At 45.2% G+C, this 23,088-nt stretch overlaps 1 protein-coding gene across 1 annotated transcript in view; it reads right to left on the bottom strand.

Annotated features, from left to right (window-relative positions):
- Positions 1–11,293, bottom strand: part of LOC112351081 (germin-like protein subfamily 1 member 19) — a 13,894-nt gene extending 2,601 nt beyond the window's left edge. The window contains exon 1 of the mRNA XM_024688257.1: positions 10,655–11,293. Within this exon, the coding sequence (XP_024544025.1) occupies positions 10,655–11,293 (639 nt within the window). The remainder of the gene's footprint in view (positions 1–10,654) is intronic.
- Between the last annotated feature and the right edge of the window lie 11,795 nt (positions 11,294–23,088).

Genomic DNA, 23,088 nt, shown 5'->3' with positions numbered 1-23,088 from the left:
GTCTGCGCACTTTGCAGAGACCTTAAGTGTTTTGCTAGGGACGCAATCATCATGTTTGCACCCCCGCCACCCCATAGAGGTACAAAGAAGTTCCCATAGTTCTGGGCACCATGCCCATGAGTGATTATGCCAAACAGAGACACAGGCAGCTGCATGGATGAAGAGATTGCCTTGGGGGCAGGATTGAGTCGAGGTAAGCACGTCTTTTTCTAGTCCATTTTGTCGTGGATGATGCAGAGGTAAGAGTTAGGTCTCTCCATGGAGAGAATCCTGTTATGATAATATGCAGTCCTGCAGCTTCTCTGCTCGATGTTGTGGTCGAGCCGCCTTCTAACCAACGTCTCTCGCTCTTGAGCGCTGCAAGAATTCTTCGACAAAGCCATTTTGATAGCAGTGCACTCGTCACACTTTGAAAAGCTGGAGTACTTTCCTATACTCACATCCCTGAACCTGTTGCTCCACAATCTACTAAATCTAGATTGGCTCAGCTTCCTGTAGCCATTACTCTGGAGTTCCCGATTCACATCTTCCAATATGGCCCCCTTGGTATACATGGAAGGGAGAACTCGTTGGGTGTCTCGTGTTCCATCTTCCAAGAGGCGGGTTTTATGTGGTTGCTGCTCGCTACATGTCTCGACAAACCTCTTGAAGATTGCCTCTCCATATACAACATGACCCCTGGTTTTGTGCGTACCGTCGTTCCCATGGACTGCCTGTTGAACCCTTTGTTCCTCGAACTCAGTTTTGATTCATTAGAATGTGGTTCGAGGGACTCCATAAATGATTCTCCATGCCTTCATGCAGACCAAACCCCTCTGGAAGACCATGCCCCCCACCTGATGTTCTGAAGCATCAACAGATGACCGTAATGCCTCATACACAAAATTGCGAGCTGCCTTCCAGGACAATGTCTTGTATCTTGTTCTCTCCTCTTCAATAGCATCCCAATCAGCATGTTGACAGCAGCTCCTCTTGCAACAAGCAACTGTCGAGACCATTCGAACTTCCATTGCCATTTTCTGCCTTTTCGGTTCGTTGCTCAGATCCCTTTGGCTGCGCTTTAGGAAGGTGTACTTTCTTTTCCCATGAAGAGATGTTCTGTCATCAGTTGTAGTGGTGTTTGATTGTGAATCCTTCACATTCTCAAACACTAAGTGCCTCAATTTCCACCGCACAATGCTTCCAATAGTCAGACTGTTTTCTTCTGTGTCAACAACCTCTAAAATCGCAACTCCAATATCATCCCAGCCCAATTCTTGATTAGCAACCGCATTTCTTGGATCGACAACTGTGGCTAAGCCCTCAGCTACCACCTCCCCCTCGGGGTTGTTTAGAAACACCTTCGCCTGAATCCATGTAGCACGGTTCTTAAGATCCACGGAGGGAACATGCGTCGCACTTGCGCTGTCCCCAACATCTGCTTTCTTCTGAAGATTTTTCAAGGCAACAACAACATTTACCTCGACGACCATCTCTCCTCGTTCAATAGCGACCACATTCCCATCGAAGACAGTCTCTACTGATACAGCAGCATTGCCCTCCCCAAGCCTTTGACAGTGTATAACAAAGTTCCGATCCATAGACACAAGGGTCCCTTTTGCAACTCTCTTCCCACCATTCAAAATGTAAACCTTTTCCCCAACCCTGAAGGCCATTCTGAAAGTGCAGAAAAGAAGTTAAGACCATACAAAAAATGATTGGAGAATAACCTAAATCATAACATACCAAACAACCTCAATAGCATGAGGCCACATGCCATTATTCAAACATGCTATTGACACCCACGTGAAATTTTGCATTCACAAAATTGGCATGAGGCCTCATGCCATCTTGATATACACACAGCTGCAGGCAAGTAAAAACATACATGACAATACGCTAGTCATGAAATTGCAAGGGCCCAAGATGGCATGTGGCCTCATGCCATTTCTAAATGTGGTCCTAAGCCATTCCATGGTGAACATACCAGGAAGCACAAGTGCCGAATATCAAGAGGAAGCGGTAGCCACACCAAAGACAGTGCCGCTCGCAACACCGCAACTACTCGTAGTGCCGCTCGCAACACCGCAACTGCTCGTAGCGCCGCTCGCACAAACTGCCACTCGCATAAACTGCCGCTCGCAATGCCGCAATCGCTCGTAGACGCATAAACCACAGCCCACAACGCCGCTTACACAAGTAGCGCTCACTGCGCTCAGCGGAACCAAGAACACGGCGCACAAAAATGATAGACCTAGGAATGAGTTCGAGAATTCAAAAATAACACACGCTTGAATGTCACATCAAATCCTCTGACAAACCAGATCTTATGACTCCTCTGACAAATTTCAAACTGAGTAGCTTCTAGACTTTGCTGTCGGAGGTTGAACTTTGTCACATCATGTCCTTGCCTCGATCCAGCTGTGCCATGTCAGTGATTCGAACTTTGCCATGCCATGTCAGCGATCCGCGCCAAGATTATTCGCCGTGTAAAGGAATAATTATGCTCTGTGTGTACGTCCATTTATGGCAATATAAGGCCACACGCCATTCAAAGAATAATGCTAGTCGAGCATTTTTTGGTGCATTTTTGGGTTCAAAATTGCATGAGCCCACACGCTATAAAGTTTACCTGTACCAAAAATAGAAACAGCTTTATTTACTTGGGAATTTAAGTGGTTGAGGCATTTTTAAACTTACAAACACATGCCCTACTTACATTCCTTTGGTTGCTTAAAATTCAAAAATATTATAAACCTTTCTTTTTGCATTTTCAATGTTTTCAATTATGGTTTTTGATTTTCGCAGGACCAGCCTAGTAATCTATTTGCATCCCGTCATGTTTATAGCTAGCTTTCGTTTGTCCCCTTCGCTAGCCTGAGATACATCTGCTCGGCATCTACCTCTTACAGTATTTGCCCAGAAAGGGCATCTTTCTTCACGCAACATTTGCCACATGTTTAGGGTTTAGGGTTTAGGGTTTAGCAATTCAGTAGCTTGATAAACATGCAAATACAGAACTTAATGCAAAATCCTTTGATATGTCACTAGGACCATAAACACATTTCAATAGAGAGGGTCCTTTCATTTCATAACTCTTTATGTAGATCTTGGTGAAACCAGAGTTAGTGAAGTTAGTTTCTTGTGATCCCGCATCTGATTGTGATGTCCCTTTGTAGTGTCGATGGAAAGGTCAATGCACACCAAACTGTAAAATCTTGGAGCAAAATAACGGTCGGATCTATGGCAAATGCCCCTGAAACATTGTAAGGCTCGTGTGGTCTCATGTGGTGTCCGATCGAGATGCTTCTTTGCAGGGTCATCAAGAAAGACATTGTATACCATTTTGAAAAATCTAGTTGCGATCTAACGGTTGGATCTCCAGAAAACTCAAAAAAATCTCGCGCGTGTCAGAATATCCTAGGAATATACTCCTATGTGCCCTTGAAAATGGCATGCGGCCCCATGCCATTCAAGAGATAACGCCAGATGACGCCGAGAATTTTTTGGTGCATTTTTTGGGTTCAAAATTGCATGAGCCCACACGCTATAAAGTTTATCTTTCCCAAATAGAGAAAAGTTTATCTGTGTCATGTGAGGTAGTTACAGTCCTTTGTGCTCGGCATCTGCCTCTTGCAGCATTTGCACTGAAAGGGAATTTTCTCCATTCAGCATTTGGCCCTGAAAATGGCATGCGCCCACACGCCATTCAAGGAATAACGCCACAGGACGCCTGGATTTTTGGGTTTAAAATGTTTAGGGTTTTTTGGGTTTTTTCAAAATATTTTGGGTCCAACGTTTTTTGGGTTTCTTTGGTTCAAAATTGCATGAGCCCACACGCTATAATATTGATTTGAGAGAAAAATAGAAACAGATAGAATTTCTTTATTTACCTGAACATCTGCCATTTTTGGAAATACAAGATGCTTTGGAATATCCAATCATGCATGGTATAAATATAGCGAGGGTATTAAATGATATCCCAATCATGATCTTTCTTTTGGATTTCGCATGCATGCAGTCCGAGGAATGATGACGTTGCGGATTTCTTTTGGATTTTGCATGCTTGCATGCGCACGGCAATCCAGAAATTAATGGTGGCGCCCAAGTCCGAGGAATGATGACGTGGCGGGATTACCAACCGTTGTGACATTTCGCGCGTGTGAGGTTAGGTTTTGCATTTTGCTTCGTACTCGCGCTCGCATCACACTCGCACTCGCGCTCGCATCACACTCGCGCTCCCGCTCGCATCGCGCTCCCACTCGCGATCACGCTCACTTCTCTACAGGTTTCTCGTGTGCATCGGCGTCCACTCGCGCTTGCATCACACTCGCGCTCGCATCGCGCTCGTGTGCATTGGCGTCCATTTCAAGACACACCCAGTTTGTAACTTCGCCGCCAACTCCGCCGCCCACTCCGCCACCCACACGCAGCCCACTTGGCGTCCCGGGAGATTTCAGCGCCACTCTCCAACTGTAAGTGGCAGAGTAGCCTTGCTGCTACGATCCGCTGCACACATAGTGCACATTCGCCAGCGAGTCCGGCCTCGATTGTCACGGCCTCCATTCGGCTTCAAATGGTAAGTCTTTTAGGCCAAGTAGAAAATGGCATGAGGCCACATGCCATTCAGTAGCAACATTGGCATGCACCGATTGGGCTCTCGAGTGCAGTCCGGTTACAGATGGCGTGTAGCCTCACGCCATCTTAGGATGCAACCTCAAGACATCTGATGCAGTGGTGAATGGCGTGTGGCCTCACGTTATTTCCAGCTGCTAGCTTTTCATCTGTCAGCTCTAATTGTTGTGCATTTCTGAACAGGCGAGGAATTGCGTTCTTCTTCCAACCACTGTCAATGTGGATGCAGAGAAGGGGGAGGAGCTCACCAGTTGGACTTTCGGGATGGAAGGCGAGGATCTGATGCTGTACAACACAGATGGTGGGAGAAAAGAATGCATGGGGATCCTCATCCAAGTGACAGACACTCCATGCAGTTCCATGCAAGAATATGGACTGGCACTTGTGGTAGAGACAGCATCCGCCTTCAAGATCCACCTTGCACATCCTAGCGGCTTCCCGGAGGGGGGCAGCGGCTATGAGGAATTCCTAGAGGGAGCTAGGGAGAGGTTGTCCAGGAGGCCCACAATTTCAAAGACGCTGCGGGTCTATGAAGATCACATGGAATCCACGGACCTCACCTACGGCGATGTTCAAAAACTATATTCCAACATTGAGCCGTTGAGAGTGCCTCCAGTTCGCGAAGCGAAGGGGAAGGGGGTCGATCTGGAAACTACCCTGAAGCTGAAAAGGGTGGTCAAGCTCAAGCCGACGTCCGACTCTGCTACTCCAAAAAAGAAGCTACTCGGTGATGCCATTGCCTCGGGTTCGAACACTACACCCACCAAAAAGAAGAGCTGCAAAGAGCAGAAAGAGCAAGAAGAGGCAGCAAAAATCGTCGCAGATAATAGTACTTGTTACTATTCCAACAAAGTATATACAATCGACGTGAGCCGTATCGACATCCAAAGCAAATACAACCACAGGCTAGTATCTGATGAGTGGGTGGAGAAACTGAAGCAGAAGATGCTGGCAAGTCCAGTAACACCCGACATCGCAGACGTGATCCCCTACTACCAAACAATGAAGGGCGAGACGAGGTTTCCAAACTTGATCAATAAGAAGGTATTGGACGATCAGAACATCTGGTTCTATGCCATCTCCGGGCAGCATTCTAGCTTGGCGATGCAAGAGATAGTTCTGGATATTATGGTGGGCGAGGAGGTGAAGAAAGTCTTCAAGAGAAGAGTTGTCCGCCTGATAAAAGGCAACTCGCCCCTTCGATCTATCATATCCATCTCCCACGCGCAGAATGTCAAGCAAGAAACGTGCTACAAATCAGGTCTGCACGAGACATTGGCATGAACACAGAAGCTCTGGGTTCAACTGAAGAAGCCACAAAAACCAGGACAAGGACGTGCACTAGCAACTAGCGCCTGGCAGGTAAGCCTCGTTGCATGTGGCATAGCATGTGGCCTCACGCCATTTCCATTGCAGGAATTCTCGAGTCTTCTCTCGAAAACACTGGGGGTCAATGACACACTCAGCATCCATAACATTCTATTCGCGACAAAAGTTGTTTTTGACAAATGGGTAGATGTGCTGAGGAGGTACCATGACGGGGAGTTGCTAAACTCAATGGGTGTGGAGGACGGCCGGAAGCCCAATGATTTGAAGCTCAACGCCTTGCGTTTCTCGCGGTCTCTAGACGACGACGACCTTCTGACAGTGGCTAATGCTCTTCTACGTGGTGAGGTAGTCTTCAACAAGACCAAAATGACTCCCGGCCATATTGTGACATACGAGGACTTGTGCACGACTCTGAGAGCTCGTGCGCTATTGAAGGATTGGATCTTCGAGCAAGTGGCCGTGGAGAGGGTGAGCATCGACACCACGCAAGAGATGATGGAAGAGCTGGACTTGTCAAATGAAGACATCGACGAGTACGTGAAGGGGGCCCCCAAGTTCATCGATCTGCTGCGGGATGCCACGAAAAGTAAAGCTGAGAAGTTGGATCAGTATCCAAATTTCATTAAGAGGGATGTCGACCGCCGGCTTCAGAAACAGCTCGACCCCGCAGCAGAGGCCTATCGAGAACCTTACCGGGTATACGTGAATTCAAATGAGGATCAAAGGTGGAGGAGCATCGTTTCCCGCGGAGATGAGCAGGTCAAGAGCATCTTTTGTGTGATGGACTTCACAAACGAAGAGATCACTCATGCAGACGAAGTCAGCTCCATCATTGACTTAATGGTGGGACTTGCGGAGGTGGAATCTTCAGTCCACTATATGATCTACGACTCCGAATCCTATCACAAGTTCTGGAAGGCCTTGAACGAGGTGAAGGCTCGATTGAAAGGCAAGGAGATGCGGGAGATCCATGGGATAATGGCTAAGAAGAAGATACCGACGAATGTCCGCATCTTCACACTCGCCCTTGTTATTGGTCCTACAGCAGAGTGGGACTGGAGTGACTTCCTAGCTTCGTTCGACAAGGCCGATCGAATTGATCTGAGGGAGGTCAATTTACCCGTGCCTGAGGAACTGAAGACGGCTATGGAGCTTTCGAATCCAATGAAAGCTCCAGGTGCAGCATGGGAAATGCTCAGCTGGGTCTTCAACGCAATAGCGGGTGACACCAAGGGCAAATGCGTTGTCGAGTACAACTGCGGCGGACTATTCTTTCGAGCCGCACTACTCAAGGGTGTTCCGTGTGTTGCGATGACAAACTCCATTGAAGAGGTGACTTCAATGGAGCATATAATTACAGTTGCCAAAGAAAAACAGTATCTTCTCTGCGAACCTGGTGAGTACGCACTTTAAGTTTAAATGTTATCTCACAAGCTCTGTATGCAGGAGCGTGGCCACCCCCAGATGCTGAAACGGCGTTAACAGCTACTGATGTTAGGCCGAGCTCACAACCTGCACAAGGTAAGGTCACGTGAGGCCTCACGCCATTTTGATTATAGATCGTTGTGAATATTCAGACACGAGGACTGAAAAGCGCACTGGTGGCGCGTCGAAGAAGGACAAACAGACAAGCAATAGGAAAAAAGGAGGTACAAATTATATTTGCAATGGCGTGTGGTCTCATGCCATTCCTTGCAGGAGACACTTCTTCAAAGGCAAAATAGGCAAGCACCAGCCAAGCTCAAACTGACAGTGGTCATAAAAAGCGAAAGCACGTTGGACAGTCGTCGGGATCAGAGGCGTTTGATTCGAAAAGGAAGAAGGGCAACGAAAAGATGATAGGTAATGCCTCGCGGTTATGGCGTGTGTGCTCATGCCATTCATTGCAGATCAAGGGCTGAGTGAAAGGAGCCAGTCACCACCTCCTGACTCAAATTCCTATGGCGGACTCCCCTTCCCCAATCTCAATGGAGAGGTACAATGGATGAGGGATGCTTTTCAAGTCAGGGCCATGTTTTTCTCATCTCGTCGTCTTCGAAGGGTGCAAGAACGTGCAGAAACCATGTTAAGACAGTCGGGTGAGGATACGGTCCTAGGTCAAGCACTGAAACAGGCTATGGATGTCTTGTATTTTGAGATGGAGACTCGGCCAAATGATTTTCCCAAGATGGTCCTGGAAAAACAAGCCATCCAGCCTGAGCAGCCTATGGAAGAAATGCAGGAGGGGGATGAGGAGCCAGAGAAAGATAATGAGCAGGAAGAGCAGAAGGACGAAGAGGAGGACAAAGAAGAGGAGGATGAAGAAGAGGAGGACGAAGAGGACTTGGATGGTCCTCACAATGGTGACGATCACAATAACGACGATGACGATGATGACGACGATGGCCAGCCTGAGGTGGCCAAAGAGCAGCGGAGGAAGGTCATACAAGACAAACCATCAGGTAAATAATAGTACATCCATTCCTAACCTTTTACCATTTCTAACATTGTCCATGTAGGTCGCAGAAGAAATGGTAAGTAGAGATTATTCAGTTGAATTAAGATACAAACTCTAGCCTTTAGTGTCGAGGAAGGATAGTGCCAAGCAAGGGTCGAAATGTATGTCCAATCCTTCAGAATCAGCAGTGCGCCCAATAGCAGTTGATGGTAAATACAGTATAGTCGATTCAATGTGCTAATGAGTTTGTTTTTAGTAGCCAGTAGGGAGGATACCATCTCAATCGAAGGGAGATATTTGGACATGCATATGGATCCGCCAGTGGACTCTACTTGCCTGCAAGAGTCATCAGAGCTGGTGGAGGCTACTATCCATATCAACGCCAAGCAAGCTGACCACGCTCCACTTGATGCTGCCCATACCATTGAGTCAATCTTGTCCACGTATCCAACTGACGGTGACCAGGCGCCATTGGACCCGCATGAGGCCGCCCCAGCCGCCGAGCCGGTCATATCCTCATTTCCAACAGACTCAACGTGTGCCCAATCGTCTGACTACGTGCCGTTGGAACCTCCCTACACCGCCCTTGCTGCCTGTTCGGTCATGTCCACTTTGCCAACGGAGGCACCAGCTGAAATGGCGTGTGATCACACGCCATCAGAACCACCCCATGCCACTGTTGAGCCAGTTGTACCAGAGTCTACAGCTGAAATGGCATGTGCCCACACGCCATCGGATGCGATTGACCCCACATTGCAAAGGAGATATTTCCGCCCTTCACGTTTCCTCAACCAAAACCCTCTGAACGACCATCGGGAGCACCATTTGCTAATATTGTAGATGGTAAAATTGACTTGTACCATTTTTTATGCTGACGCATTTCATTTCAGAGTCACGGCGAAAGTACTGTATCGTTTTTGATCTGAACGGTGTCCTTTTCTCCCATGAGCGTGGCTCGTCCTCGAATGTCACTGCACCCTCCAAAGCCTGCGGTCGCAAGTTGGTCAAAAGAGACAGATTCACATTAATCACACGGGAGAAACTGCGGGATCTAATAATAACCATGCGACACTTAAAACAGAGGGCCGGGTTCAATTTGCAATTGGGAGTTTGGACATCCATGATGCGCCACAATGCATTAACGTTGCTACAGATGATGCACGATCAGACGCGAGTAATATTACCATTTGACTTTCTCCTAACGCAGGAGGATTGCTTGACTATGGTCCATGTGAGGGGTAGCAAGCCCATCTTCGTCAAGCCAGAGGCTGTAGTGATGAACCGGACTGCTAGGTCAAGTGAAATCCTCATCATCGATGACTCGCCGATTAAAACTACAGCGAACACGCACACATATGCAGTGCACCCCATCTCTTGCAGTATGGAAACTAGGGAGAAGAAACCGTATGTTCTGGGGGACCTTGCAAAACAGCTTGAAGCGATGGTGATAGAGAACCGGCCAATCCAAGAGGTGGCTGCAGAAATCAACCAAATGGCAGATGGAACGGTATATCAGAAGCCATTTGATCAGACAGACACCAGTCATCATTTATGGCATGTATATTGTCTAGCCAAGCACTATCCGCATCTCCATAATCTGCTCAACCGGATGGGTTCTTCGACCACTGAACATGAGCGTGGACGTATTAGAGAAGAGATGGCATTACTATTGGGTTTAAATCCTGATAGTGTGGAGAGTGATGAAATTCCAAGATTATTGTATAGGCGTTGGAGGCAAAAAATAACAGTCTGAGATGGCATGTATTTATTTAAAAATGTAACTTATTATGGCATGGGGTTCCATGCCATTGTATTAATATTAAAAGACAATTCTTTGAGAGGATTTGCATTATACTAGAAGTGTTACAGCATGTTATTGGAAGTCTACGAAGTTGTTTTATTAATAAGGGGAAAGTAAAGATTGAATGGGGACTTGGGCTCCACCTAGACTCGGAGCAACTAAGCCAATATTAAAAGGATGGAAAGAAATTGGACGACGATGACAAGGAGAAGAGAGAGGTGAAGCAGTGGCAGGGGGAGGAGAAGTGATTGAGTAGACATTTCCTTGTTTAAAATAAAATGGCATGTGCCTCAATGCAGTTGAATTTTGTTATATTTATATACTATATAAAGGTTTGGAAACCTTATTTTACAAGTGGGATAATGACAATTCCCACTTTAACGAAATAGAGCTTCTTTGAACTAAGAGCTTTATTGAGATTTTTGCAAGCATTTTGTAGTTGGATCTTTTGTTCAGAATCAAGTCCGACTCACTCCACGTCGTAACTCATCAATCTCAGTTTCGTCAACCTGCAAAGTTGCCTCCAGAACTTCGTTCATGATGTCTGGAGTGGTCTGGAACAACACTCTAGCAATGTCTGTCCTTCCTGGGTTTTGACTTCCAAGCGCAGCCACCGCAACCGTATCCGACTTATCCAGGTTTCGCTGGAAGTGAACTAGTCCCCTGGGAAAGATGAACAGATCACCGGGATACAAAACTTTTGCAAACAACCGGTTGGAAGTTGACACAAATCCAACATAGAGGCGTCCTTGGAGGAGCCAGATGACCTCGGACGCTCGGGGATGGTTGTGCGGAGGATTCACGCCAAATGGACCGAATGCAAGGCGAGCAATGGAGAGTCCCTGCGTGTTGAGGCCTGGAAACAGTCTGACATCGATCAAGTCGGCTTGGATTCGCAGTGTGTTGTTTGTGACTGGAGCCTGACGAAGGATTGTGGAGGTGAAGTCATCGGCAGTGACTGTGGTGGGACCTTTGCAAGGAACTCCGTTGATGAACACATTGGAGTTTGGATCTTCGACGCAGAAATCCTGGAGAGGATCCTCATCGCCCAAAACTCCAATAATAGTTAAGCACAGAAAGAATGACACCGTGACAATTTTGATGAGAGCCATTGGTATAGAACACTTGAAATTGTGAAAACTCAAGACGAAACTACTTGGTATGAATCTGTGGCCTGTGCCCGCTGGTATTTATTTGCAGAAATGACATCGAGAGCTGTAATTTTTAATTGTTTCTCATGGTCACGTATACATTCATAGACCCATGCAGAGACAACGGTATGTCATGTCACCCGTTGGCGTGAAGTAGTGGATCTTGAGTGAAAGAGCTCAAAAGAAGAGGAGCCGTGAAAAGCAGCATGGAAAATTCGGAGACTTATAAATCAGACTTTTTAAAACATTTCTAGAACTGAAATTTCAACAATAAAGGAAGCCTCTATCAACCCCAAATCTCCACGGTAAACAGTGCACACTTTGAAAAGTTGACAGAGATCCAGCCACGGAAAAACCCAGCTTGGAAGAATTAACTTAGCACAGCAATGACTCAATTCACTTCCATTCAAGGTGATCCCAAGGGCTGTGGATTAAAAGGCTCAAGCCTTGAATTATTTTTGTACTTAGAAGTGTGTTGTGTTAATTGTTAATGCCTCAGATCTTCTCAAAGATGTTACAAAGATTGTTTTGTCTAAGCTACTGGATCAATTAGCTTTCATCCTTATAAGGTGGGGTCAGACTTGGATTTCAAGGCTCTCGTCACTGGCTGATCTTCTAAGCATAAAAAGTCCTCCTCATTCCCTGTTTGGCCCACAGCACGATTGTGAGGAGCTTTAGTCAGAATTCCTATCAAAATTATATTATTATATTTGTCATCAACACATTCCTCATTCTTTTATTCAAGTATCTTCGCACTAGAAACACAAAGAGACGCTCTTATTGCCAATGAAAATGAGAGAAAAGCTTACTATCCTAGATCTGGCTTGCTGTTTGCTCTTTGAATTAAGCTTTTATGGGTTAGAGACAAGGCTCTTCTCCCTGAGGTCCTGGGTTTAAATACTATGCTTCTACCTGATTTATCATTGTAAAACTAATATTTAATCTGCCGGAATCGAACCAGCAATCTAAGGGTTGAGTGTTATCACACATTTAGTAACTTATTAATCTCATTTTTGCTGCCTCATCAACTTCATTCGTGTGGTTTGCTATTTTAAGGCCCTTGAGAAAGATAACCAGGATACAAAACCTTCTCAAACAACTTTTTGGAAGTTAACAATGATTTGTATATGTGACCATGTAAAAAAAAATTGGCTCTCGATGCTATTGAGCACTGCGAATAAATACCGTCGAGCAGAGGCCACAGATTCATACAAAGTATTCGTCTTGATTTTTCGAAATTTCATATACCAACGGCGCACTCTTTTTGTGCATCTTCTCCAGAAAGATATAGGAAGGAATATTGGCCATCAACCGCAAATCTCCACGGTAAACAGTGGACACTTTGACAAAGTTGATAAAAATCCAGGCAAGGAAGAACTCCAGCTTGGAAGAATAAACTCCAACACAACAATGACTCAAAACAATGTAAACAAAGGTGAACTCACTGTGCAAAACAAAGACCTGGATTCAAAGGCTTCAAGGAGGCAACGCTATAGACGTGCTAGACACATCCTGATGAATATCATTTTGCATGTAGTATAGCAATCGCTGTTTAACTTTATGCTTACATGGGCATGTTCCATCCCTTATTGGACTTCAGCTGGAGCTGGAGTTATACCTTAGCCTCTCTGTCATCTTGGTCCTCGTGAAATTTCAAGGCTTTCTGCTGAGGCCGCCCTCCCAGGCAGCACTGAAACTCTTAGAGTCAGAAACAAATTTCACTGTAGTGTTGAGATTTCTTTCAATGGATAACTTTAAGTCTTGGTTTGATTCCTGCAGATCGGACTTCTATTACAGGATGTAAATTCCATTGTCCAATTTCTAACACTTTCTCTGCCAACTGAGCTAAGATTGGTTTTGATTATTTATTGAAACTTTTGCAATTTATTAGTTGGACTTTTTGTCAGTAAAGTCCGGCCAATCCACACAAGAACTTTGTTCGTGATGTTTGGAGTTTGTCTGGAACAATGCTTTGTGCTTCCCGGTTTTTGGATTCTAATCGCAGCCAAACCGAGGTTTTGCTGGAAGTGAACGAGATCTCTAGGAAAGATTCAAAACCTTTGCAAACAGCTGGTTGGAATTTGACACAAATCCGACGCAGAGGCGGAGCCAGATGACCTCAAACACTCGGGGAGGCTGTGTGGAGGATATACATTGTCATATTCCTTTAGCTGGTTTTTGTAATACAAACATAGAAATGTATAACAAATTCAATAAAGATTTTATATGTGCTACAATGACACAAGATATAAATCTTCTCTTTTCCTTTGAGACCATTAATAAGTTTCATGTGTGCATTCAGTGTAGACTTGCAATTGGAACACTACATTAGATTGATGGCTAAGGGTTTTTGGGTGTGTTGTCGTCCACATATATAGTGCTATTAGCAAATAACAACAAATGCCTTGAAGGGGTAAAACTATAATTTATATATTACATTAGAAAGGTTTTCATTAATGAAGAGTCACCATCAATGCCAAAAATAAATTCCTGCCCCAAGTTGCATGAATACAATGCCGATAGTGATGAGAGTCCTGCGAAGAAGACGTCAAAGGTATAGTTAACATTTTTACTCGTCTCTCACTTCAGCTGTGATCATTCATCTATTGCAGAAGAAGGCTGCGAAACCGCCGGAATCAAAACCGGTTGTAAGTAAGGTCGTGGAGCAACTAAAGCAGATGATCAAGGTCTCTGGAATAAAGTAAGTCATGTGTTTGTGCTGCTCAAACAACACGGGTAATAATTTGTTTTTGTTTTCTTCGCAGTATCCCTCCTTCCGTTTACAAACGGGTGAAGCAAGTGCCAGAGTCAAAGCGGGAGAGTTTGCTGATTAAAGAGCTCGAGAGCATTTTGCAAAAGGAGGGATTGAACAGGAACTCGTCGGAGAAAGGTAAATCAAATCCAAGACAATGTCTCTTATCTGAGTTGTGTCTCGTGTTTGTAGAGCTCAAGGCCGTGAGAAAAAAGAAAGACAAGCAAAAAGACCTCGAAGGAATTGATGTAGGTAATATCATCACAGAGGGGAGGGGGAGGAGGCAAGCAAACTTGTTTTACGAGCCACTCCCTTTTGCGAAGAAGAAGAGGAACAAGACCGTTCTCTCTGACGACGAGGAGAGCAGCAAGAGCGAAGGCAAGTCGTCCTGTTTCTCTTTTGCTACTTTGGCGAGCTTTGTTTCATGCAGAAGAGAAGAAGCAAGGCGGCGAGTAAGCATCTGCGGCGTTCCCATCGATGAATTCCATAGCTCGTGCCAAAGAGTTTGAAGAGATTTACTCGATCATGGTAAAGACTATAGCTCAATCGTAACTTCTTAAAGCCTAAGCTTGTTCTCTTGTTTTTCAGGAAGTTTGATCCAATCGAGACCTTGTATTATATCCACACAAGCGAAAGAAAATCCGACACTGCCACTTATTTGGAAGTAAAACTTACGCCCGGAAGAATAGCCTAGGGTTTAGGGTTTAGGGTTTGGGTTCGGATCTGGGGAGTAAGATCGACGCGTTCTTAAAACTCCTCAACAAGGATGCCTGGCCACAGATTCTAGCAGCTTGCACCGGAGGCGAGAAAAATCCCCTCGCTCCTAACGTTTGCGGTGATGAGAATGTACGCAAAAGTTGGCAGCATCCAATGCTTTCGAGAATGAAGGCTTGGACGACGATGCTCCTGCCGGCTTGAGAAGTATAACGCGCCTGGCCAAGGAAGGAGCGCCGCTGGACGAGGACACTTACGTTCTCGTCGCTCAGAAATCCAGGAACATCACAGTGGACGAAGCCAAGAAACTGCAGAGGCTAGTCCAGGAGAAGATTGGGCTGAGCGCCAAAGTCGGGCGGAGAAGTTCGGAAGTATGATCCTTGCTCGGGTGTGCTACGAAGGACAAGGTGGTATCGGCGATGACGAAGGGATACCTGGCTCTCAATCAGTACAGGGGCGCGAACGACATTGCTCACGACATGCTGGGGAAGGGGGGTGGATGGTGCCGCTCCAGGTAAACGTGGTTAGCGCTGCTGCAAGTCTCAGAACGGTGCTCCGCGGACGCAGCGCGTGGAAGAGATCATCATGAAGATCAACAACGGGATCATGACGGACAGGGGGATCAAGAAAGAGCCCGGCAAGAGTGATTAGCATCAAGAACACGCTCTCTCGCACCCGCACACGACGGAGATTTACGCCGAGGTGGACAGGATCCAGGAGATACGTTCTTCATGACGTTCCAGGGCGATGGCTGCAGCCACTGACTTGCGGGTCTGTGGAGACTGCCGATCGCGAGTGGGAGCGCTGGGGGATTAATTAGGTGCCATCTCATCCTTGCGAATCGCCCTCCACCACAATCTCACGAGCTGGAGCAATCCACCGTCCGCTTTGATTTAAATTTTAGGGTTCTTGGTAAAAGTGCCAACATGCTGACGTGTCAGGGCTTTGAAGCTGGAAGAGCCCTAGGGATACCGTTGCGAGCGTCTCAAGGAGCTGCTCTGCAAGTGCATTTCTTCCACTCCGCCTCCTCGACTGCGTCCGATTCCTCAGAGAGGGCCCTTCGTTTGACGGAGAGAGGGCTCGAGAATTCCTAGTTGTTCAAAGATAAAATCGAATACTCGGCACTCAAAAAACGAATATGCCGCGGTCTACAAGGATCAGTCGTTTTGCTCGTCGTATTCGCAACTTCAATGTGGAGTCGATGTCCCGCTCTGTAACTTGCTAAGGCTCGTCGATGGTTCTTCCCCATTGATCACCTTGTTGGAGTTGGTAGCTCGAGATTCCTCCTTGTGAAGCACCAGAACTGAGCTTTCACTGGCGTCATCCATTTCACACAATCTGTCTGCCACTTCCCAATATCCTCTCTGAAATGACAAACTGTCATTAGCACTGCCAAGAAGTATTCAGTCATGACAAACCTGAACCCATTCGTTCCAGGCCACAGTGTCAAGTTTTGACACATGCAAAGTCTCAGGAAGCATGACTAGAAACTCGTTGGGTGCAAGCCGGTGCTGCATGCAAAGAAAGTTGGTCTAAGAAACAAGACAAGGACAAAATGTACCTCATACTCAAAAATCTGGATATCCAAGGCTTCCGGGTCCGCCTCAGACAGCACCTACAAAAAGATTTGGGTGATCCCCTGAGATTCAAGTAAGAATGTAAGGCTTTACCCGAGCACCAGCAGGTCCAGCAATAACAACTGAGAAGCGTCCTGGACCAGCAACAAATATCCGCTGCTCAGCGATGGCCACGAGAGTTGTGTTCTTGCAAACATGCCACTCTTCTGGCTGTAATCACAGCAAGGAATCCCAAATGTTAACCAACTCAACCAAACCTTGATGTTCTCATTCCAATATCGATCCTCCTCCTCCTCCTCCTCCTCATCAGAGGATGAGTAAAATGGGTCCTCTTTTGCCGCTTTTGCCTTTTCCTCTTTTGCCTTCTCCATTCGTGACAGTGCCTTGATGCGTGCCTCCTCAATTGTTGGAGGTACTAGCTCGTCGACGCTGCAACGAGTAATCTCATCAAATCGGTCTAAATGGAGCAAAAGCAACGCATACTGTTCCATGAGATACCGAATCCTCGCTTCAGTTAGCCGGTCTTCGTTTGAAAGAATACGCACGCAGTGCTTATCGAACGAAGAAACATTCCAGAGATAAAGGTTCATAGACGCTGGGAGACAAACAGAGATGAAACAAAGATACAAGAATCACGACACAAACTTACCCAAGTTTTTTGTGCGGGTCGTGTTAACCACTGCAACCAGAACCTCTCCTTCGTCTTCAAGGTGGAGGAGTTCAAAACCATACTGGAAAAAAAAAATTTACTAGAATCAAAGAGATGGAAAAAAATGAAAAAAATGCTTACGGTATACTTGAACTCGCCTTCCGGATTCTTGCGAGCCACAGCAGTTTCGAAAGGGCCCATCAGAACCCTATTCGGCCCATTCCCCGAAATATGGTTGTTATAGTAAGTGCTCACCTACAAGAGAGGAATCAATCAGCTCGCTCTCTAAATAAAAACTCTGACCATCATAAGCGGAAGCTTCCTTTGCCCTCCCGATCCATGGTCAGGGATCCCTGGTGCAGATCCTCCACCACTCGTTATTTTCGATTGCCCGAATCCCATCACCACCCTATCTCCTTAAATGAAGAACCCTAAATAGAGTCTTTGCTCCCGGTGTTAAAAACACTTTAAAACGTTGACTATTTTTAAAAGTTCCAAATTCGCCTTCTTCTCGAACAGAAGTTGCATGGACAATATCATTATTAAATACTAGAAATTGCCAGGAGCTGGCCAGTCAAGGTGACCATTTCTAAAAAGAAAATCCTTGATTCTGTTGCTCCCTTTTATGCACCATTGCTCCCACTCAATCAGATCCCCCCCTTTTGTTTGTGAGTCTGCCGGAGAAAACCAGTGGATTTGTGATATTGACCTGGCAATAAAACAAAACCTCTAAGAGAGTCGTTGCAAGCTGTTTAGCACATACCTAGTCTCTTTATTATGACAGTCAAGATGCAAGTGAAGAACACTAATGTAGCACTGAGCAACACCTGGAGTGGGAGATGGATGTGATAGAAAAGAAAAATGCTTACAATGTAATCAATAAAGTATTTCCTTGTACACAGTGTTTATTGTGAATAGACAAATCTAAAGGTAGAATCTGGCCTTGTTCTGCACTTTGATACCGAGGCCAGACAGATATGTACATCTATAGAGCCACATATAACTGACCACTTCTCAACATTTTGAATGGTATCTCAGTATTGGAGGGTGACAATGTTATTGAAGGGATAAAAACGCTTGATCCTTTGAATTGTCCTCACAGTGTAAAATTGCAATGGATGCTTTTTTAAGAAAAAAGGATGAGTAGAGCACCTTCTTTATGAATTAATTTATGTGGAAGGAGTGTAATAAAGTTTAAGGAAAATCTTCTGGGTGTTTTGTTTCTGTGTCAGCAGAGTCAATACTTGTAATATGTATCACCTTGTAATAAAGAGATGAAAAAGGTTATAGAATTGCTAATTGGAAATGTATCATCATTGAGTGGGGTAAGAATAACTGGGGGTTTGAAATATCATTAGAATTTTGAAAAATAATAAGATAACTTTAACAAAGTTTTCAAAGGTAATTTAATTGAAACAATAGAAAGTAATGGGTATGGCCAACCATGTAAGTTTCATATTCTTTTTAATTGATAGTTTTGTAAATGGCCACAATCTATACATCTTGACAGAATAAAAAATTATTAGTGCTTAAGAGACCATGAGAGACAATAAATAACATTTGTCAAAAGTCAACATTGAATAAATTTATATAAGCTTGAGTTTTGTGATGCAATTTCTTTTGATCTATTGCTATCTTAGTGGCTAAAATTTTAAATGTCATATGAAAGTTTAATTTCTTTTATAATATATATTTGTGAGTGCATGGAATATGGAAAAATAATATAAGAAATATGTATATCAATTAGCCCAAAACCCTAACTTATATACAAAAATCTTATTATGCTAATATTAGTATATGGCATTGTAATTGTATACTTGAACCTCACATCATTCCCTCATCTTAGAATGATGGAAGACTATTAAGCTCTATTTCGTTAAAGTGGGATTTATTCAGTAAAATGGGACTAGGTACAAATTTTCAAGTATTTGAAAATGACGTGAAATTATATGTTTTTTGTCCAGGGGCTAGACATATCTGGGGCATGGTGACTAGCGCGGTGACCTTATGTCCAGACTGAGTCCATCTAGTTGTATAATAAATCTCATTGTCAAGGTGAACAAGCCGAATATGAAGCTAAAGAAGAGCGATGGCATGCGCGCACACACTATTTGTTTGTTCATTGAGCGTGTGGTGAGCTTTCCAAGATGAACATCATTCCTATTAGCCAGACATATAACTTAATGGTGAGAACATTTAGATATTATTCAATGTTATCTTTTTCTAACGAATCTAATTGTGAAGGTGTAGCAAGAGGCATTGCTAGTCTGGAGAAGTCATTTAACTCATTTGACCCTTAGTGTATTTTCATGAAACTAAATAACATTCATATTATTAAGGAATTTCTCTAGTACCTTTTTTTTACGACATAGAGGCTTGCATTTCTTTCAAAGGTGATTTAGTAAAAGGCCTGAGGGCACATGCCATTCTATTTCTCAGACCGGTATTAAGATATACTAGTGCAAAGGGAAAAAGGTATTTGGTGATCAAGTAAATGGCATGAGGGCACACGCCATTATAAGCCTAAGCGCTAGTGGACACCTCCTTTTTGGTACTCTCAGCGGTACTATCATCCTTCTCCGGGTCAGTTGTTTTGCTTTGGATTGTTGTCTCTGACGTTACTGGGGCGTTCTCGATAGTTGTTAATGTTGCCGTTTGTTCAGAAAAATGATCACCTGGAGTATAGTACGGGGAGTTTGGAAGACTTATATATTCTACATCTTCACCTATCTCCTTCTCCGTCTCCTTTTCTGCCTCACTTACAGATTTTGTGCTTGCCATGAGAACGCTCTTCACCCTAAAATATGGAGTTCGTTGTGTTATAAAAGGAAACCAACACACACGCTGCAAGGGAATGATGGTACATAAAGCACGTAAGCCCACAATATGGGTTTATGTGCCATTAATATGGGCCACACGCCATATTATTAGATTTATGCACGTGTGATTGGTAAATGCATATGTCACATCATCTTTGTTTTACCTCACACACTATATCAAGCCTCCTCTGATTCAGATTCGGATTGTTCACCTTGAAATAAAATACATTAGAAACTTTGTAAAGGAATATTAATGAATCTCACCTTGAACCCGAGTTATGAATGCTCTTGCTGCATCTCTTGCATGGTCTGGCAAGGTGATGGTGGCACTCTGCTTCCGCATCCAACCATGCACAACATTATCCACCGATATGCTCATGCTGGGATCCCTTGGATTCAGCACCCATCTCTTTTCTAGGCAATCCTTCGTATATCCGGAACTTGGCTTGAACCACTCCACAGTTACATTGAAGGAGTTAGTTTCCGCGTCCTCCTCTGCATCAGTGATGCAGCGCCCCACCCATATCATTTGTTTTTTATTACTGGGTCTGACAAGCACGACCATTCCTTTGCAAACCTGTACTGGATTGAATGCTGAATCCGGCTTCTTGTTCCTCGGCCCACAATAGTGATCCTCAACATCATTATCTGTCACTGCATTTCCAGAGGACATTGTTCCGCTACTATCTGGTGCTCTGGGTTCTGGCCAAAAGGACTCTTCCAATTCTTCATATACAACCGGCCCATTTTGGATAGCAGATATAATCTTCTCCCAGTATTCGAGCAAAGGCTTGCACCTCTGAAAATAGGATTCTCCACCAAACACCAACCCCCTCTTCCAGAAGGCAATATGCTGTCTAATCCCGGCCACTATACTTTCCTGGTCTTTGAGTCCATCCGGGTGCATCGGCCGTGGGGAACCCTGAGGAATCATAGGTTCCCCAGTTATGGGATCTCTCTTGAAGAGTTCAATGCCGTCCACTGGCAGCCACACTGTGTCCCATTCTCTCATCTTGTACCTCATCACTGGAGCACCGTCACACATGCTGAAATGAAACTGAAGAGGCTTGGAGTGGCCAATCAGCGTTTCGGATCCATCCCTGATGTAGCCTCTTACAAACCCCTTAAAGTCTGGAACCTCTGTCAGAAGTGCAGCTTCAACAGTGCCTTTGATGCAATTTTGGAATTCATCGTAGAGTTGTGGGAGGGTGAGGACATTGGATCGCCGGAGGGACTCTGCCAGGTGACTGAACATGGCATCAACGTCTTCATGAGTGTGCCCAACCATGAGAAAGCCAAGTGTAACCGTTTCAAATATGCCTTTGGCAACAAGCATCGCCAAGTACGCGAAGACGTACATGTTTTTGTTCTCACTGCCAGCATTGTCTGTTTGGAGCAGAAGATGGGGTGGAAGGCCACATCGGCCGCAAGAACTTCCTTGAGATTCTGCTTCGTTTGGATGAGGCTGTGCATTCACCGGGCGACCAGCCTCGTCGGAATGGCATGAGGCCTCACGTGATAACCCTACAATCTGACGGCCAACATATTCACTGGGATGGCATGGGGCCCCACGCGATACTGCAAGCCTTTGCTCCTCCTCCAGCTGAACCCTGTATGGGGTTCGATCGACAAGGGCCTTATGCAAGGGTTGGCCGTTCAGCTCAGTCTGCGCACTTTGCAGAGACCTTAAGTGTTTTGCTAGGGACGCAATCATCATGTTTGCACCCCTGCCACCCCATAGAGGTACAAAGAAGTTCCCATAGTTCTGGGCACCATGCCCATGAGCGATTATGCCAAACAGAGACACAGGCAGCTGCATGGATGAAGAGATTGCCTTGGGGGCAGGATTGAGTCGAGGTAAGCACGTCTTTTTCTGGTCCATTTTGTCGTGGATGATGCAGAGGTAAGAGTCAGGTCTCTCCATGGAGAGAATCCTGTTATGATAATATGCAGTCCTGCAGCTTCTCTGCTCGATGTTGTGGTCGAGCCGCCTTCTAACCAACGTCTCTCGCTCTTGAGCGCTGCAAGAATTCTTCGACAAAGCCATTTTGATAGCAGTGCACTCGTCACACTTTGAAAAGCTGGAGTACTTTCCTATACTCACATCCCTGAACCTGTTGCTCCACAATCTACTAAATCTAGATTGGCTCAGCTTCCTGTAGCCATTACTCTGGAGTTCCCGATTCACATCTTCCAATATGGCCCCCTTGGTATACATGGAAGGGAGAACTCGTTGGGTGTCTCGTGTTCCATCTTCCAAGAGGCGGGTTTTATGTGGTTGCTGCTCGCTACATGTCTCGACAAACCTCTTGAAGATTGCCTCTCCATATACAACATGACCCCTGGTTTTGTGCGTACCGTCGTTCCCATGGACTGCCTGTTGAACCCTTTGTTCCTCGAACTCAGTTTTGATTCTGTAAAATGTGGTTCGAGGGACTCCATAAATGATTCTCCATGCCTTCATGCAGACCAAACCCCTCTGGAAGACCATGCCCCCCACCTGATGTTCTGAAGCATCAACAGATGACCGTAATGCCTCATACACAAAATTGCGAGCTGCCTTCCAGGACAATGTCTTGTATCTTGTTCTCTCCTCTTCAATAGCATCCCAATCAGCATGTTGACAGCAGCTCCTCTTGCAACAAGCAACTGTCGAGACCATTCAAACCTCCATCGCCATTTTCTGCCTTTTCGGTTCGTTGCTCAGATCCCTTTGGCTGCGCTTTAGGAAGGTGTACTTTCTTTTCCCATGAAGAGATGTTCTGTCATTAGTTGTAGTGGTGTTTGATTGTGAATCCTTCACATTCTCAAACACTAAGTGCCTCAATTTCCACCGCACAATGCTTCCAATAGTCAGACTGTTTTCTTCTGTGTCAACAACCTCTAAAATCGCAACTCCAATATCATCCCAGCCCAATTCTTGATTAGCAACCACATCTCTTGGATCGACAACTGTGGCTAAGCCCTCAGCTACCACCTCCCCCTCGGGGTTGTTTAGAAACACTTTTGCCTGAATCCATGTAGCACGGTTCTTAAGATCCACGGAGGGAACATGCGTCGCACTTGCGCTGTCCCCAACATCTACTTTCTTCTGAAGATTTTTCAAGGCAACAACAACATTTACCCCGACGACCATCTCTCCTCGTTCAATAGCGACCACATTCCCATCGAAGACAGTCTCTACTGATACAACAGCATTGCCTTCCCCAAGCCTTTCACAGTGTATAACAAAGTTCCGATCCATA

Source organism: Selaginella moellendorffii, unplaced genomic scaffold, assembly GCF_000143415.4.
Source record: "Selaginella moellendorffii unplaced genomic scaffold, v1.0 SELMOscaffold_57, whole genome shotgun sequence".
Classification (NCBI taxonomy): domain Eukaryota; kingdom Viridiplantae; phylum Streptophyta; class Lycopodiopsida; order Selaginellales; family Selaginellaceae; genus Selaginella; species Selaginella moellendorffii.
This window is presented reverse-complemented; position numbering and strand designations above follow the sequence as displayed.